We start from the raw sequence: 16,624 nt of genomic DNA, 5'->3' as shown, positions 1-16,624 counted from the left end.
AAAACAAGAACTAAATACTGATGTTTGATTTGGGAGGTACAAACCTAGGGCACTGAGCCTGGGAAAAGGGAAGCAGGGAAGAACTGAGCATCATGCCACGTGGGAGCAGTCTGGGTCCTGCTTGCCGACTAGCCCCAAGCAGCCTGGCAGGAGTGGCTGCCAGCTCCATAGGAGGCCTCCTCACCGGCTCTGCTGTCTGGAGAAGAGCCTTACAGCACTTCAGGGAAGGTAGCCTTACAGCACTACAGCACTTCAGAAGAAGAAAGAATTTTTCTGCCTGGCTCTCTCCCATCTACCATTAATCAAATGTCATCCCAAGAGCATTACCTCCCCCCTGCCAGTGGCTACTCAAATGCCAGATCCCATGGTTGTGGTGGGACATTCCCCCCAAGTCTGGAAGTGGTGCAAGGAGATGTGGCTGGCGAGTACCAGAGAGAACCAGACTGGATATGTAAGATGTGTCCCAGACAGTCCAATACTGTTTTTCTCGTTTACCAGAAGAGGAAACGTGGCATAGAGATCAAAAACCTTCCCCAAGGTCTCGGCTAATAAGTGGTCAATTCAGGATTTAAACATTGTCTGGCTCTGGAAACTGTGATAGACAAAAATGAGGAACTTGGATATTATGTAGCAGGCAAAGGAGTCACTGAAGGGCTTCAAGCTGGGGAGTGACCTAAGATAAAGAGCTTTTTAATAAAGCTTCCAACCTGTACTTTGCTCCATCTTCCCACGTGGCTAAACTCTGCAGAAGTAAGTGGCCCCAGAGAGGTGAGAGGGCGTCCAAAACAGCTTTTGAGGATTCCTTGACTGTGTCCGGAGCTCATGTAGGCCTCAACACTGCCTCATGATCTTTCTGTCTTCACCTAAGCCTATATCTGCCAGAGACTAGCTGCTCAGAGGTAGGCAGGATCTGGGTGGAGAAGCCACATTCAGGGAAGAGGAGATTGACCTACAGACCAGCAACAGGAGGACCAGCCATGTGTCCATCATTGGCTGGTCGGTGTGGAGATCCTGGCACCCGCAGATGAGTCCTTTGATGCTGCCTGCGATGGTCAGATCTCATGAACTCTCGGCCACACTGATCACATCTATATGGTCGATATCTGGTGTGGATACGCATATGTCGTCCAAGCTCATCTGAACGGAAGAAAGACCACGTACAGCCTTCCCACATGCATTTGTAGGGTCTCTCGCCTGCAGAGTTGGGTGACAAGGAAGAGAGAATTAAGTAGAGGCACAGGCCAGCATGTGGAAAGGAAGGGGTCTGACTCTACGAGGCAGAGCAATCAAGGTTAAGGAATCAAAAGGAAAAATAGGAAAGCGGTGAGGAGGCAACACAATCAGCAATCCCAGTCACCTTGGCACAAACTGGCCTGTGTTAAGGCAAGTTGGGGGCCCACACAACTCAATCTCAAGGTTGAAAGGTGACGGGCTAATCCAAGAGCATTACAAAGCAGTAACCCAACACAAATCTGAAGACCAGAGATGGCTTCACCCAGTCCCACCCCACCCGACTGACACCTCATTCACCTGTGTGTTTGCGCTCATGACTCACGAGGTGGGAGCGTTTAGTATAAGCTTTTCCACAGCTCTCATGCTGGCAGCGGTAAGGCCTTGAGATGGGGGATCTCCTCCTGGGAGCCCTTTCCTGGGCCACGGAGTTCTGCTCTGCTTTACGTGGAACAGGTATTGGCTGCTCAGGTAGGAAGGGGTCTTCCTGGGAACCTGGCTGGCTCACAGAGTCCTGGGATTCTAAAGCCAGCAGCGATGGGGAACCAGTTGGGGGCATCCCAAAGTCGTGGGGATTTGTAGAGGGTAACATATGAGCCACAGGAGGGAGCACTGCCTGGGCCTCAGTAGAAGGCATGGTTGGGCCCAATAACATTTCAGGTGTTAAAGAGTCTCTGTTAGAAGGTACTGCTTGGGGGCCGGAATAAGGCATTGTTAGCACCTTGATGTGAGACATCATTGGGATGCCACTGGGAGCTGAGATTGGCAACCCGCTGGGGGCCACCCTTAAACTCTCACCGAAGGTCATGGCCATCCCTGGAATACTGGGATCTCCTGAAGGCATTGTCTGGGGCCCCTTGAAAATCATCATTTCTGGCTGGGAGGAAGATACTCCCTGAGAGTAAATGATCGGAGAAGCAGTAACAGTCACTTGAGGGCAGTAGTTCAGACCAAGCTCAGGCAGCAACATGCTGAACCGTGGCCCCATTTCACTTGCATTCTGCCTGGGTGTCTCAGCAGAGACCACAGGGACCCTCTCCAGCTGTGTGCGTCGAGGAAAGTGAATGGATGGGCCATGGTTCCAGGAGGTGTGCACTCCGCTGCTTCCAGGAGATGGAAACATGTCCAAGGACACTGACTTCTCGGTGTCCTTGGAGAGAGAGGAGAGAAAGTGAAATTCACCCTAGCTCAAATTCTTGTTTCATAAGTCCCTCCTCCTTATCTCCACTCCTTACCCTAGGCCTCCATCACCTCTTGACTGAATTATCCTGCCTCCAGGTCATTGTCCAGGTTGGGCTTTCTAAGAGGCAGGGCTGACTGACAGGAGCATGGGGGAAGGCTAGATGTGACTCATACTATTTTTCCTCCTTGGCAGCTTTTTGTTTTTATTTCATAAAATGCTATAAAGAGAACAAATAATATATTCCACAACCCACAGACCTTTAATAAAATTCTAAGAAAACCCTCACACTCCAGATTATATTAAGTGTGAAGGTGAAGGAACACCGCAAACCAGCAGAATGGGTGCAGAAAGCCACAAAGGTAGAAGAACGGACGCTTCAGATGGGTTCTGGCTTTAGCAAAACTTAGAAACCCTCCAAAAATATCTACCTATTGAAGAAGGTCTCAACCTAAGTGGAAAATGCTGTGGACAGGTCTGAGATCAAACCGGAGAAGATAAGGAAAAGAAGCCGACTTTTTAAAAGTGGGGGGGGTGGGCTATTGTCTTAGAAGTCAGGGGCAGTACCTTTGATGGGTCACTGCTGTGAAGGGAAGAAAAGAAGAAATTGGTACTAGAATCTCTTGAAACAGGATAGGATCCAAGAATCGTATATTTTAAAGCTGTCCATTCCAGGAGTAGTGGAGAATGACCTCTTGAGCTGAGAAACTGGGAAAGCTATCCCACCCATTCCTGTGCTGGGAAGGTCCAGAAAAGACAAATCCATTCCAATAGAAAACATAAGTAGTATGTATCCATAAAAGATACAAAAACATAAAAATAGAAACTGAAGATTATGTCTACTCCGCCCCAGCTTTCCTGTTCCCTCCTCCACATCCTCTTTTTCCCATCGGACAGCTCAGACTCAGAGTCCCAAGAACCAGCCAATCAACTGACCTAGTGTCACTTCACTTCAAGTCCTCTGTGATCAAAATGCCAGAAAAGATTTAAAGATATTACCAGCTTTTCCAACCAAAACTCTTCAGGAGCATCCATCCCTTGCTTACTATGATGATAGAGTAATTGAAGATTATTTGAATATCAAAGATCTGGCTTGGACCCAAACTGTGGTTCACTATATGAAAATAGTAGAAGCTCTACTGACTTATGATGTCCGTTATTATGCAGTAAAGGATCAACAAGGACTTGCTCAGGGGCTTGGAATCAGCTATAAAGGAATCAGCCAGTATGATTTCCAAGATAAAGTAGTTGTGAATCATTTCAGACACTTAAAAGAACCTTGAGCAGTTGTGAAGCTAGCAATATAACTTTAAAGGACTGAATAGTCTTAGGCAAGGAACTTTGGTTAGTGAAGTCATAGGTTTGGAGAAGACTGAAGTGTAAACTACTTTTTATAACTCATTTATGTACCATTTATACAGCAATTCCACATCTAATCATTTATACTAAGGAAATAAAGTTATGCACAAAGAAAGAAAAAAGAAATTGAAGATTGTAATTTCTCAAGAGAAAAAGCAAATTCACCAGAAAAATGCTGCCGCAGATCAAGGAAAAACTAACATTTCAAACACAAGCTTAAGAAAAAGAAAGCAGAACTTAAGAAAGCAACTGCAGCCTTTATTCCGATTACAGGAATATCACAGAACAGAAATAGAGGAATCCAAAAAGTTATGTCCAGACAATAGGCTACAAGTTGTATTGGAGGAGGGGGATGGGGGGTGGTGGGCAGGGAGGTCACGTGATAAGGGGAACTACTGCGGTGGTGGCAATGTTTCACAAAGTCTTTACTTTGTAATAATTCATTAAGCTATGCATTTATATTCACTTTTTCTGAGTACTATTTTTCACAGTAAAATGGTTTTAAAATAATATGAGAAACTGGGATATCCAGCATAAGTGAAGATTCTCTTTTTGGAAGAATTTACTTCAGAGAAGTAAAAACACCAAAATTTAAATACAAAATATTCTATGCAAACTCACAGTATCTTCATGCTCAGATTTTGGTCTCCAATTCCATTTCTCACTAAAAGGAAGAGACTTTCCTGACTACAAGTATGTAACAAGGTGGCAATAAATGAGCCTGGTACATCTTGCCAGAAAATAATAGAACTTTCAAAGGTGATTAGGATTGTGTCTAAAGGACACAAGAAGTGAGGAGGGAAGATGGCAGAGTAGGAAGCATCAGAAATCTCTGCCCTACCAAGATAACAATTACACCTTCAGAATCTGTCTGATGTAAAATGGAGTCTCTTTAAGGTTGGCAATTTCCAGGAAATTAAATTGGAAGATAAACTATGGTTAATTTTGATTTCAGCTCTTAAGTAGGTGGAGGCTACCCTAAAACACCCCTGGTCCCATAGCAGGCAGCCTTAAACACATTCATGGGGCAGCTTACATTGAGTTTGTAGGAGCCAGAGTGGGCAATAAAAATCTTGTGCTCCAAATTCTGGGAATGTGTTCTGATCTCCAGTTGCTGCCTCTGATCATGAGGTGAAGACACAGAGGTGGGAAGCCACTGTTGAAAGGCCCACTGCCATTGTTACAAATCCTTCTTCCTCCAACTAACCAGATTTCCAGGGTATTTAAAGGGCTGGTGCCAATTTCTTTCCCCCTCTGTCTTTGCCTTTTTCTCTTTTGGGAAGCAGACATTTAAGGACTGAAATATTCAGAAGCAACTACATATATCAGAAGAAAAGATGCAGGTTCAGAAAAATATCTGAGGAAACTTACATTTACACCTCAGGATGATCTTGGCACAGAGATAAACCACATATAACAATCAAAAAGAAAAACCATATAGTGACTGCAATGCAATGGGGTATGGGGGGGGGAACTCAGTAATATGAGTGAATGTAGTAACCACACTGTTTTTTCATGTGCAACCTTCATCAGTGTATATCAATAATACCTTACAAAAAAAGAAAAACCATATAAACAAATAAACAAACAACAAACCCTAAGGAAGAGGGAGAATCTGACTTTCAGATTCCTACATTATAAGATTCAGATTTCCACTTTAAAAACAATCTCCAAAAACAGAAAATGTCCCTGAGAAAGACCAGATGGTGGACTTGTTACACACAAAAAAATTTAAATAACTGCCTTAAAGACACTCGAACAGCTCAAACAGACATTAAAAAAAAAAGGATGTGGACAAAGTCATGAAAATGATGCATGAACAAAATGGAAATAGAGAGACACGGAAACAAAAAGAAACAGCAAAGAAATTCTGGACCTGAAAAGTATAACTAAAATGAAAACTGACTAGAGGGACTTAAAAGCAGATTTGAGTAAGCAGAAGAATCAGCTAATTTGAGTATAGGACAACTGAAATTACCAATTTAAGGAACAGAAAGAAAAAGATTGAAGAAAATTGAACAGAGCCTAAAGGAACTGTGGGACATTTAGCAGACCAACATATATATTGTGAGAGTCCTAGAAGACAGAAAGCAATGGGCAGAGATATTTCTTGAAGACATAATGGCTGAAAACTTCCCAAATTTGATAAAAGACATGAATATAGGCCAAGAAGCATAATGAACATCAACTAGGCTAAATGCAAAAAAAAAATCCACACTGAGACACAACATAATCAAGCTGTCCAAAGACAAAGAGAACCTTGAAAACAAGAAGCAACTCATCACATATTTCCAAATATGATTTCCAGCAGATTTCTCATCAGAAGCCTTGGAAGCCAAAAGGCAGTAGGTTGATATATTCAAAGTGATGAAAGAAAAAACAGTCAACCAAGAGTCTTATATCTGTCAAAACTATCCTTCAAAAATGAAGGAGAAATCAAGCCATTCCCAAATAAACAAAATTTAAGGGTGTTCATTACCACTGGACTTTCCCTGCAAGAAATGCTGATGGGGTCCAGAAAGTTGAAATAAAAGGACACTAAACAGTAACTCAAAGCTGTATGAAGAAATAAAGATTCCTGGTAAAAGTAAATAACATATGGACAATTATAAAAGCTAATCTTAATGTAATTTGATTTCTAATGCCACTTTTTGTTTTCTACATGATTTGACAGACTAATTATAAAATAGTAAGAAATCTATATACTGATCTTTGCCCCTGGTTCCGGATAGGAGCATCTTTTGTTCTAATGAGGTGACTCCTGGGGGGCTCCTGGAAGGGGTTGTGAAGCAAATCCCAGAAAGACCAAGCCATTATTAGAAGCTTGGAAATTCTGACCACCCTTCATTCTGCAGAAAAAGGAAAGGAGCTAGAAAATGAATTAACAATTGATCATGCTTATATGACAAAGCCTCCATAAAAATCCCTAAAATAGGGAGTTCAGAGAGTTTCTGGATTGTTTAACACATGGAAGTACAGGGAGGGTGTTGTGCCTGGAGAAAGTTCTGGACCCCTTCCCCACACCTCCCATTTTCCTACACCTCACCCCCACATGTATCTCTTATCTGGCAGTTCACCTGTAGCCTTTAAAATACACTTTGTAATAAATAAGCAATAGTATGTATACTGCTTTCCTGGGTTCTGTAGGCTACCCTATTAAATTATCAAACCTGAGGAGGGGGTTATGGGAAGCCCAATGTATGGTCAGTCGGTCAGAAGCCCAGGTGACAACCTAGAGCTGCAGCTGGTGTCTGAAGCAAGGGATGGGGAGCAGTTTTATGGGAGGAAGCCCTTAATCTGTGTGTTTGAGTGCTAACTCCAGGCAGTTATAGTGTCAGAGTTGCTTAGAAAAGTGTTGTAAATTTGAGAGTAAAGGAAAACAGGTTTTTTTCCCCCTCAGGCACTAAAGCATACAAAAACTATTTTTAATCTATATTTTGAGATATACAATGCATGAAGATGTAATTTTGTGACATCATTAGCAGGGATAGAACTTGATGAGGCAGTTTTTTGTGCTACTGAAGTTAAGCTGGTATAAATTCAAATTCAGAGTATTATAACCTTCGGATGGTTAGATGTTCCCCATAGAAAACAGGAAGGAAAAAGCTATAGAATATACACAAAAGGAAATGAGAAGGGAATTAAAGTTTCATTACAAAAAAAAATCAGCTAAACACAAAAGACATAATACAGTAAAAGAGGGACCAAAAAAGCTAAAAGGCATATAGAAAACAAATAGCAAAATGACAAAATTCCCTCTTTATCAGTGATTATTCTAAATGTAAATGGCTTAAATTCTCCAATAAGAGATTAGAAGAATGGATTAAAAGAAACATGATGCAACTAGATGGCGTCTACAGGAGACTCACTTTAGATCCAAAGAAACAAATAGGTAGAAAGTGAAACAATGAGAAAAGATATTCCATGGAAATAGTAAACAAAAGAGTAAGAATGGCTATACTAATACCAGACACAATAGACCTTAAGTCATAAAAGGTTACAAGAGACAAAGGACATTATCTATTAATAAAAGGTCCAATACAGCAAGAAGACAAAACAATGATAAACATTTATACACCTAATAACAGACCATCCAAATATATGAAGCAAATCCCAACCAAACTGAAAGAAGAAATAAACAGTTCTAAAACAATAGTGGGAAACATCAATACCCCACTCAGAATAATGGATAGAACAACGAGAGGATAAGGAGATAAGGACCTTGAACAACACAATAAACCAAGTAGATGTAATAAACATAAAGTACATCTACCTAATGCATTCTTCTCAAGTGCACATGGTACATTCTCCAAGATAGATTATATGTTAGATTACAAACTAAGTCTCAATCGGTTAAGAGAGAAATCAGTAATGGCAGCAACACTATAAAATCCCCAAATTTGTGGAATTAAGCAACATACTCTTAAGCAACTAATAGGTCAAAAAAGAAATCACAAGGAAATCAGGAAATTCTTAGGATACAAATGAAAATGAAAATACATTAAAAAAAGAGTGGGGTACAACACAAGCAGTGCTAAGACATAATTTATAACTAAATCCTCACAGTTAAACAAAGACCTCATGTGCTCTACAATAAAAACCAAATCTATTAGATTTGGGCAGGAAAAGAAGATCTCAAATGTCAATCTAGCTTTATACCTTAAGACACTAGAGAAAGAACGAACTAACCCCGAAGCCAGCAGAAAGAAGGAAGTATAGTATTAAAGCAGTATCAATGAAACCAAAAGTTGGTTATTTGGAAAATTAATAAAATTGTGAAACATTTAGCTAGACCAACCAAAAAAAGAGAAAATTCAAACTACTATTACCAAAAATGAAAGTGAGGACATTACTACTAATTCTACAGATATGAAAAGGAGTATAAGAGAGTACTATGAACAACTGCATGCCAACCAATTTGATAGCCTAAAAGAAATCGATAAATTCGTAGAAAGACAAACCTACCAACAGTGAATCATAAAGAAATGGAAATCTAAGTAAACCCATAACTAGTAAGAAAAAGGAATCAGCAATCAAGAGCCCCAGGGCAACGCAAGGTTCTGAACTTGATAGCTTCATGGTAAATTTTACTAAACATTTAAGAACACCAGTGTTTCTTGAATTCTTTAAAATTCTTTAAAAATTTAAGAGGGAGGAATACTTCCCAACTCATTCTGTGAGCCCAGCATTACCTGATATCAAAAACAGACAAAACATCATCACAAGAAAACTAGAGACCAACTTTTTTTACTAATATAGATGCAAAAATCCTCAACAAAAAACTAACAAATCAAATCCACCCACAAATTAAGCAGATTATACATGATCAAGTGGGATGTATCCCTGGAATGCAAGGCTGATTAAATATACAAAAATCAATCAATGTAAATATATTAAATAAGGGAAAACACAAACCTATCACCTGATCAATGTAAATATATTAAATAAGGGAAAACACAAACCTATCAACTGATGCAGAAAAAGCATTTTTGAAATATCCAACATCCTTTCAGGATTAAAAAAAAAGCACTAAAAAACTAGAACACTTCCAACATGATAAAGGGTATTTATGAAAAAGCCACTTCTGACATCACCATCAATGGTGAAAGACTTTTCCTCTAAGATCAGGAACAAGACAAGGATGCCTGATTTCACCACTTTCATTCAACATCATATTGGGTCTAGCCAGTCCAATTAGGCAAGAAAAAGAAATAAAAGGCACCCAAATTAAAAAAGCATTAAAAGTAACTCTGTTCCCAGATGATGCAATCTTAAACGTAGAGCTTTCCAAAAACCAACAAGATGGCAGAAGTGGACATTCTGCAAGTTCATCTACCATGGCACTGACCCAGACCAGATGCTGGACATACTGCCTGATTCAAAATTTACTACAAAGCCACAGTAATTGAAACAGTGTTGTGCTGGCATTAAGGATAGACCTCTTTACAACTTAAAGGAATAGAGCCCCCAAATAAATCCCCATATATATGATTTTCAACAAAGGTTCCAAGACCATCCACTGGGGATAAGACAGTCTTTTCAATAAAAGGTGCTAGTATAACTAGATATCCACTTTCAAAGAATGACGTTGGACCCTCAAAACCACATACAAAAATTAACTCAAAATGGATCAAAAACCTAAACATAAAAGCTAAAATTATAAAAAGCTTAGGAAAAAATCTAAGGGGATGCTTCATGCCATTGGATTTGGACAATTATTTCTTGGACATGACACCAAAGGCATAGGCAGGAGAAGAAAAAATTGACAAAATTGGACTTAATCAAAATTTAAAACTTTTGTGCATCCAAAGACACTACCAACAGAGTATTAAAGGCAACCGATGGAATGGGAGAAAACATCTGCAAATTCTGACATATCTGACAAGGGACTAATATCCAGAATACACAGAGAACATAAAAACTAGATTCAAAAATGGGCAAAAGATTTGAAATAGACTTCTCTCCAAAGACATACAAGTGGCCAAGAAGCACATGAAGAGATGTTCAACATCTCTAACTATTAGGGAAATGGAAATCAAAACCACAATGAGATGCCAGTTTGTACCCATTACAGTAACTATTACCCAAAAAACCCCAAAAGTGTTGGCAGGATGTAGAGAAACTGGAATCTTGTGCAACCACTGGTGGGAATGTAGTGGTGCAGCCACTATGGAAAGCAGTATGGCAGTTCTTCAACAAATTACAAACAGAATTACCATATGTTCCAGCAATTCCATGACTGGTTATACACCTATTGAAAATTGAAAGCAGGGACTGGAATAGGTATTTGTTCACCCACATTCAAAGCAGCATTACTCACAGTAGCCAAAATGTGGAAGCAACCCAAGGGTCCATCAACAGGTGAATGGATAAACAAAATGTGATATACATACAATGGAATATTATTCAGCCCTAAAATGGAGGGAGATTCAGACAAACTCTTCAACATGAGTTCAACATGAGGAAGACATTAAGCCAGTAACAATAGGATAAATGTGTGATTCCATTTACATGAGGTTATTAAGAGAAGTCAAATCTGAAGAAACACAAAGTAGAATGGTGGTTGCCAGGGACTGGGTAGGAGGAATGGAAAAGTTACTTTTAAAAGGTTAAGGAGTTTCAGTTTTAGATGATGAAAAAGCTCTGGAGATGGATGGTGGTGATGGACCCACAATAATGTGAATATGCTTACTATACACTTAAACATGGTTATAATGATGTTTTTATGTTATGCATATCTTACCACAAATTGTTTAAATATTTTTTAAAAGACACAGAAGGGGTTCCCAGTGGCCAAATTAGTGACGATTTTGAGAATCAAAAAGAATAATTGATTTTAATAGATTGAATCTGAAAATTCATGAGCCAAAGTAACAAGGGTCAGCTCTTATCCCACCTTTAAACATTGTGAACTGAAGTGAAAGAATGAAGCACTTATTCTTTCTGGTAGGAAACTATTTCACAATGACTAAATAATTCCATTTGTTTAAGAAAACTCCTACTTTATGGAAGAACACAAACTAATAAATGTAGAAAGAATGATGAAAGTCGAAAATCATTATTTTACAACCACCTAAGGAAACTTTTAAGGAAAAATTAATATTTGGCTGAAACCAGGAAGTGAATGGTGGGGAACTGGGCATTTGGATACATGCAAGGTAACATTACACAGATCTACACAAATCACTTTCTGATGGCAAGGTTAAAAGATAAATCTGCATAGGAGATCAAACAGGCTTTTCCATACCTTAATTCAAGGGCCAAGTCTAGTGTAACTAAACGCAGGGAACCAAATATGTCTCCTGGTATGCGGGATGAAGCCCGTCAGGACCCATGAGTCACTCTTACCAAAAACCACAAATCCAATTAAGCTTTAAGATCTAACTCCAAGTTAGAGGTAATATTAGAGATAAGGACATCAAGCCAAATGGTACCATGAGAAATCAATCTGATCCAGAAGAAGGAATATTCTACAAGACAAAAATTAGGATCATGAAAAAGTCAGTCAGGAAAAAAGAAAATCATTCTAATTTCCAAGAGACTCAAGAAACATAAAAATCAGATGAAGCATATTGTCTTAAATTGGGTAGTGGTTTGGACATGCCTGTTGTAAAGGACACAGTAAGGACAACTAGGGGAATTTGAGTAAGAATTATATATAAGATGATACTAAGAAATTATCATTTATTTTGATAGGTTTGATGATGTTTTGAGTAAGGAGGAAAACAATTTTTTTTAGCCGCAGAAGTGTTGAGGACAGCCTGTTTCATTCATCACTATATACTCAGGAAGCAGCATAAGTAGGACCGTAAAAGGCCCCAGATAATTAGCTGTCTTTTGGAGGGGTGTTTCTGGAGCCCTCAGCCCCTTTTCCCTCCCTCTCAATAATACCCCTCTTTTAAGTTCTTGATCCTTCACGGGCAAACTTTTCTGAAGATGTCTAAATACACTTTCACCACTACCTCACCTTATTATTCCCCCAAATCCGATCTGGTCCATGTATCTCCACAGAAAGCTTTCATAAAGGTAACCCATGACCTCCATGCCACTAAGTCCGAACACTTGTCAGACTCGTCCTCGCGTGACCTCCCCGGGGCTTCTGAGACCACGGGCTGCTCTTCTCGAAAAACTCCTTTCTCGTGCCTCGGGAACGCACTGTCACACTGGCCCGGTTTTCCTCCTTCCTTTTTCTAGCCCTCCTCCTTTTCGGTCTTCCTTACAGGTTTTCCCTGAGCTCTCTGGGCAATCTTTCTCATGCTAATGAATCCACTTCTGTTTATACTCCAATTATTTTTAAATTAGTAGCTCCGGGGCAGATCTCTCCGGAACATTCCAGCTGCCTAAAGCTCCGTCCATGCAGATGGCTTCAAGGCACTTCAATGGACTAGTCCGAAACTCTCCAACATCCTGATCAACCCACACACCTCCAAGGGTTAAAAAAGCGTATTAATCCTGTCCTTTTCATTCTTGCTCTCAGAAAATGTAACCAGCATTTTCAAGCAACTGCGCAAGCCAGAAATCTGGTGAACTGACCTGGGTGCCTGCTTCACCCCCTAGACCCAAGTAACAACCAATTCCTGCATCTACCTCTAAAACATCTCCAGGATCCATTCCATTTTCTCCATCTCCACCTCTCTCGTTCGGCCACCATTTTAATTCTCGCTTAGATTATCACAACAGCTTTCTAACTATTGCCTTGAATTCTGCCCAGGTCCAACAGAGCACGCTCTTAAAACACAAACCTAATTATGAGTAATCATGATTAAACTCATCAATGGCTTCCTACTGCTCTTGGAATAACCACCTCAAGCCCTGCAGGCCCTCGATGGTGAAAGGGTCCCTGCCTCCCCTGCCCTCGGCCCCCTCTCCCATCACGCTCTTGGCCTTGGTTTCACAGCCCATCTCTCAGTTCAGCCATGATGGGGGCGTACAGTCTCTGGCCTCGGACCTGGAAGCCCTTCGGCTAACCGGTACTGCAGTCCCAGGCCAAATCCTCAGCTGTCTTCTCCACCTCCTAAATCAGATCAAACTCCTCCCATGGCCCCTGTACATCTCCTTCACGGTAATCTGTACATTTCTAATCTTTCAGATATGCATTAATGAAATAATATCTTACGATAAACACGCAGTTGTAATCCCAGAGTCTACCAAAGGCCTGCCATTTAGTAATTTTTTCCTCCTTGCCGGTACCCAGTTTACTCCCTAACTTTGTCTTCGTTCCTGGGCACTCAAGAGCCTCTAGACCGTCAGAGTTACCTGGAACCCTTTTCCCCCATGCCCAACCCAGAGGCTAATTGCTTTGTGAATATTAATTGAACAAACGACTCGATTTAGGTCCTCAATCTCCCATCCCTCCCCCTCCCGCCCCTCCCCTGAGGCGTCCCTCAAACGGCTGATACCTCAGAGGATTTCAGCTTTCCTCCACTTACCCAGCCCCAGGCTGCCGCCCGGACTCACCTCCACGAGCTGGTGCTGAGCCGCCTGCCACTGGCTCAGCCCATCGGCCTCCTGCTCCATCTCAGCCTGGGATCTGCTGCACAGCCACGCTGTGCGCGGGACCAGGCCACCAGGCCCACGTCAGAATGCAGCTGAGACCCGCCGCCTGGGCGTCGCAGGTCGGCTGCCCAGCACCGCCACGCCACAATCACCTCGCTGAGCTTCTACTCCCCGCCCCCAAGGGGCGGAGCCAGAGCTGCACTCGTGCCCCACCCACCAGCGGGACCCGGGCCCCGCCCCGCCCCGCCGTCGGAGGTCCCCTCTGCTGCCCCAACGCAGCAGGGTCACTAACACGGGCCACTTATGTCTACCATCGGGTCCACCCAGTCTGAGCTGTTTGGCCCAAGTGAGGATGGGGACACCGACGTTTCTGACTCCAGCCAGGCCTTGCGGACCTCCTAGCGAAGAAACCGCGGAGACTGGAGAGAGCGGTAGGCAGGTAGGGGTCTAGGGCCTCTGCCTACCCCAGAGCCTCTCCCACCACCCTGCTAGTCCGAGTCTGGCCAGAAGCTGCCGGAGGCCTCGGCCTTTTCTACTACAGGCCAAGTAGCTCTGTCCCTTGTGTATTCAAACTGAAAACTGAGAACTCCGTGGCGCAGTGCCTTTATTCGACAGAACTTAAATACTTAGTACCTAATGTGTGCCAGGCACTGTGCTTTGGAACTAGAGATGGAATGGCAAACAAGACAGGACAAAGCCCCTGCTCTCAAGGAATTTTCATCCTAAATGGGCAAATTAATATAATAAAGTCAGTAGTTAATATACTTTTAGATGGTGTTACATGCTATGGAGAAAACAAAAATAGGAAATGGTGAGCTGAGACCTAAGTACCTGAAGGGAATTAGCCACAGAAAGGTTGGAAGGACCTGAGGTAAGAAAGAACTTGGCATGCTAGAGGAAAAATAGGGTGACCAGGGACCCTAGTGAAGTAAGCAAAGGGGAGAGTGGAATGACATGAGGACAGAGATGCACAGGGTCTTGGAGACCGTGGACAGTAGTTTGGATTTTATTCTAAGTGTGATGGGTAGCCACTGAAATATTTTAAGCAGGAAATGGATAGGATCTAAGTTTTTTAAAACAATCATGGGCTCCATTGGGGCTTGTGGGTTACAGGGAACAAGAAGGAAGCAGGGTCACCAGTTCGAAAGCTAAAGGAGCTCTCCAGGATGTGAGTGTTTGGTGGGGGTGGTGATGGTGATTAGAGAATACTTTAGAATTAACATGGACAGGACCTAGTAATGGATTGGAATGATACAGGGCTGGGAGGAATCAAAGATGAGCCCTGGAATACTGACTTGAGCAACTGAGTGATGACTGCGCTGCATAGTAATACAGAAAGACAGAGCAGATGTGGAGGCAGCTGAAACAAGAATTCCTTTCTAGGCTTGTTGATACTGAGATGTCTATTAAATCTCAGTGAGAGGTCAGGGCTGTAAACAGAGATGGTGGAGACGAGGCCATTAGAGTGGATAATATTAAGCACGAAGATAGAGAAAAGGACTGAGGACAAAACCTGAGTTATCTCTACATTTAAGGTCCAGCAGAACAGAGTGGTTATCCAAAGAGACTGAGAAGTAACAGCAGAGAAGTAGGGGGGAGGACAGGAGATGATATTTCAAGAAGGCAAGAGAAACATATGTTTAAAAGAGGGACTATTCAGCTGCATCAAATGTTGCTGAAATATGAACCACGTAAGTGCCTATTAGATTTCACAAGATGGAGGTCACTGGTGACTTTGACAAAAGCAATTACAGAGGAGCTAGAATCCTGATCAGAGTGGGTGAGAAGAGAATAGGACTTGATGAGGTGGAGACATTGAGACTGTCTGTGACAACCCTTCCAAAGAGGTTTGCAGTGAATAGAGCAGAGAAATGAGGTACTAGTTGGGAAGAGGATTAAGGGAGGTTGATGGGGATCCACCAATAAAGAGAACCGCTGAAGCAGAGAGAGAGGGAGAGAGGGCTTAATTAAAGGAGCAACATTGATAGGACAGGACCCAGAATACAGATAGACAAGTGGGGCTTTGGTGAGAGCAGGGACTTCTCTCTCTTAACAGGTTGGGTAATGAGAGTCTTCAGTATCTTTGTGTCTCCAGCTCCCAGGCTGAGAACAGGCCTGGGAGAAACAGTGGCTGTGCTGCTATGACTAACACCTACTTAGATGTCTCCTCCTACCAGGGCCTCTCTGACTCCCACTGACGCCCCCTTCCAGTTATCGTACATCCAGTGTTCCTCCCAACATGTCACTTAGAAAATATTTGTGGAATGAATCATATTTGACATTCAGAGCGCATCATTTTTTAACACCTCACTCCTCTATAGGATAAAAATTACTTTCATAATACAAATACCATCTTTTCAAGTGAAATGAAATCAATAATAATAATGGCCAAAAAAGAATATAGAAGTGAAGATTTTCTTTAATGTGTGTATATTCATGCTAGTAAAGTAAATACATACATACAATATTACTGTACAAAAAAATGAAAAAGTACAACTATTTATTTCAATAATTTTCACAACTATTTGAACTGTGATCCTTTCCTTATAGTCTAATATAGTACTTTTATAAATGATCCCCAGATACCTAACAAGTGAACTTAAATAAAACCAAAATGCTAAGTTGTACAAATGATGTAATATTTCCTGATATATCTTTCATTTTAAAACAATTAACAATTTTACAAGACTAAATTTCCATTTTAAAAGTATGATTCAAGTTCAGGAAAATATTTCATGTATGAACTAAAATTCACTTAGCCAAGCAAAAATATTTTGCCTCTCATTTTGCACTCTTTCACTATTTCAAATTTTAACACAAAATTCCAACTGGTTCTATTGAATGGCAGAATTGAAGTAA

At 41.4% G+C, this 16,624-nt stretch overlaps 1 protein-coding gene across 2 annotated transcripts; it reads right to left on the bottom strand.

Moving 5' to 3' along the window:
* Window positions 1-494: 494 nt before the first annotated feature.
* Window positions 495-13,862, bottom strand: KLF17 (KLF transcription factor 17). Of its 2 annotated transcripts, XM_073232924.1 has the most exons (4): window positions 13,727-13,843; window positions 11,704-11,739; window positions 1,531-2,380; window positions 495-1,194 (listed from the first exon to the last, which is right to left on the bottom strand). In XM_073232924.1, exons 2-4 carry the CDS (start codon window positions 11,704-11,706, stop codon window positions 950-952), a joined length of 1,098 nt encoding a protein of 365 aa, XP_073089025.1. In that variant the 5' UTR covers window positions 11,707-11,739; window positions 13,727-13,843; the 3' UTR covers window positions 495-949. The 2 variants fall into 2 exon arrangements, with proteins under 2 accessions (XP_073089025.1, XP_036858176.2); XM_037002281.2 differs by lacking the exon at window positions 11,704-11,739 and having other exon boundaries at window positions 496-1,194; window positions 13,727-13,862.
* Between the last annotated feature and the right edge of the window lie 2,762 nt (window positions 13,863-16,624).

This window comes from Manis javanica, chromosome 4 (genome assembly GCF_040802235.1).
Source record: "Manis javanica isolate MJ-LG chromosome 4, MJ_LKY, whole genome shotgun sequence".
Taxonomy (NCBI): domain Eukaryota; kingdom Metazoa; phylum Chordata; class Mammalia; order Pholidota; family Manidae; genus Manis; species Manis javanica.
This window is presented reverse-complemented; position numbering and strand designations above follow the sequence as displayed.

Coding starts and splice junctions, on each gene's coding strand:
- KLF17 (XM_037002281.2), bottom strand. CDS start 13,786: ATGGAGCAGGAGGCCGATGGGCTGAGCCAGTGGCAGGCGGCTCAGCAC. Junction 2,381..13,726: donor CTCAGCACCAGCTCGTGGAG/GTGAGTCCGGGC, acceptor TCTCTCTCCAAG/GACACCGAGAAGTCAGTGTC. Junction 1,195..1,530: donor TCATGAGCGCAAACACACAG/GTGAATGAGGTG, acceptor CCAACTCTGCAG/GCGAGAGACCCTACAAATGC.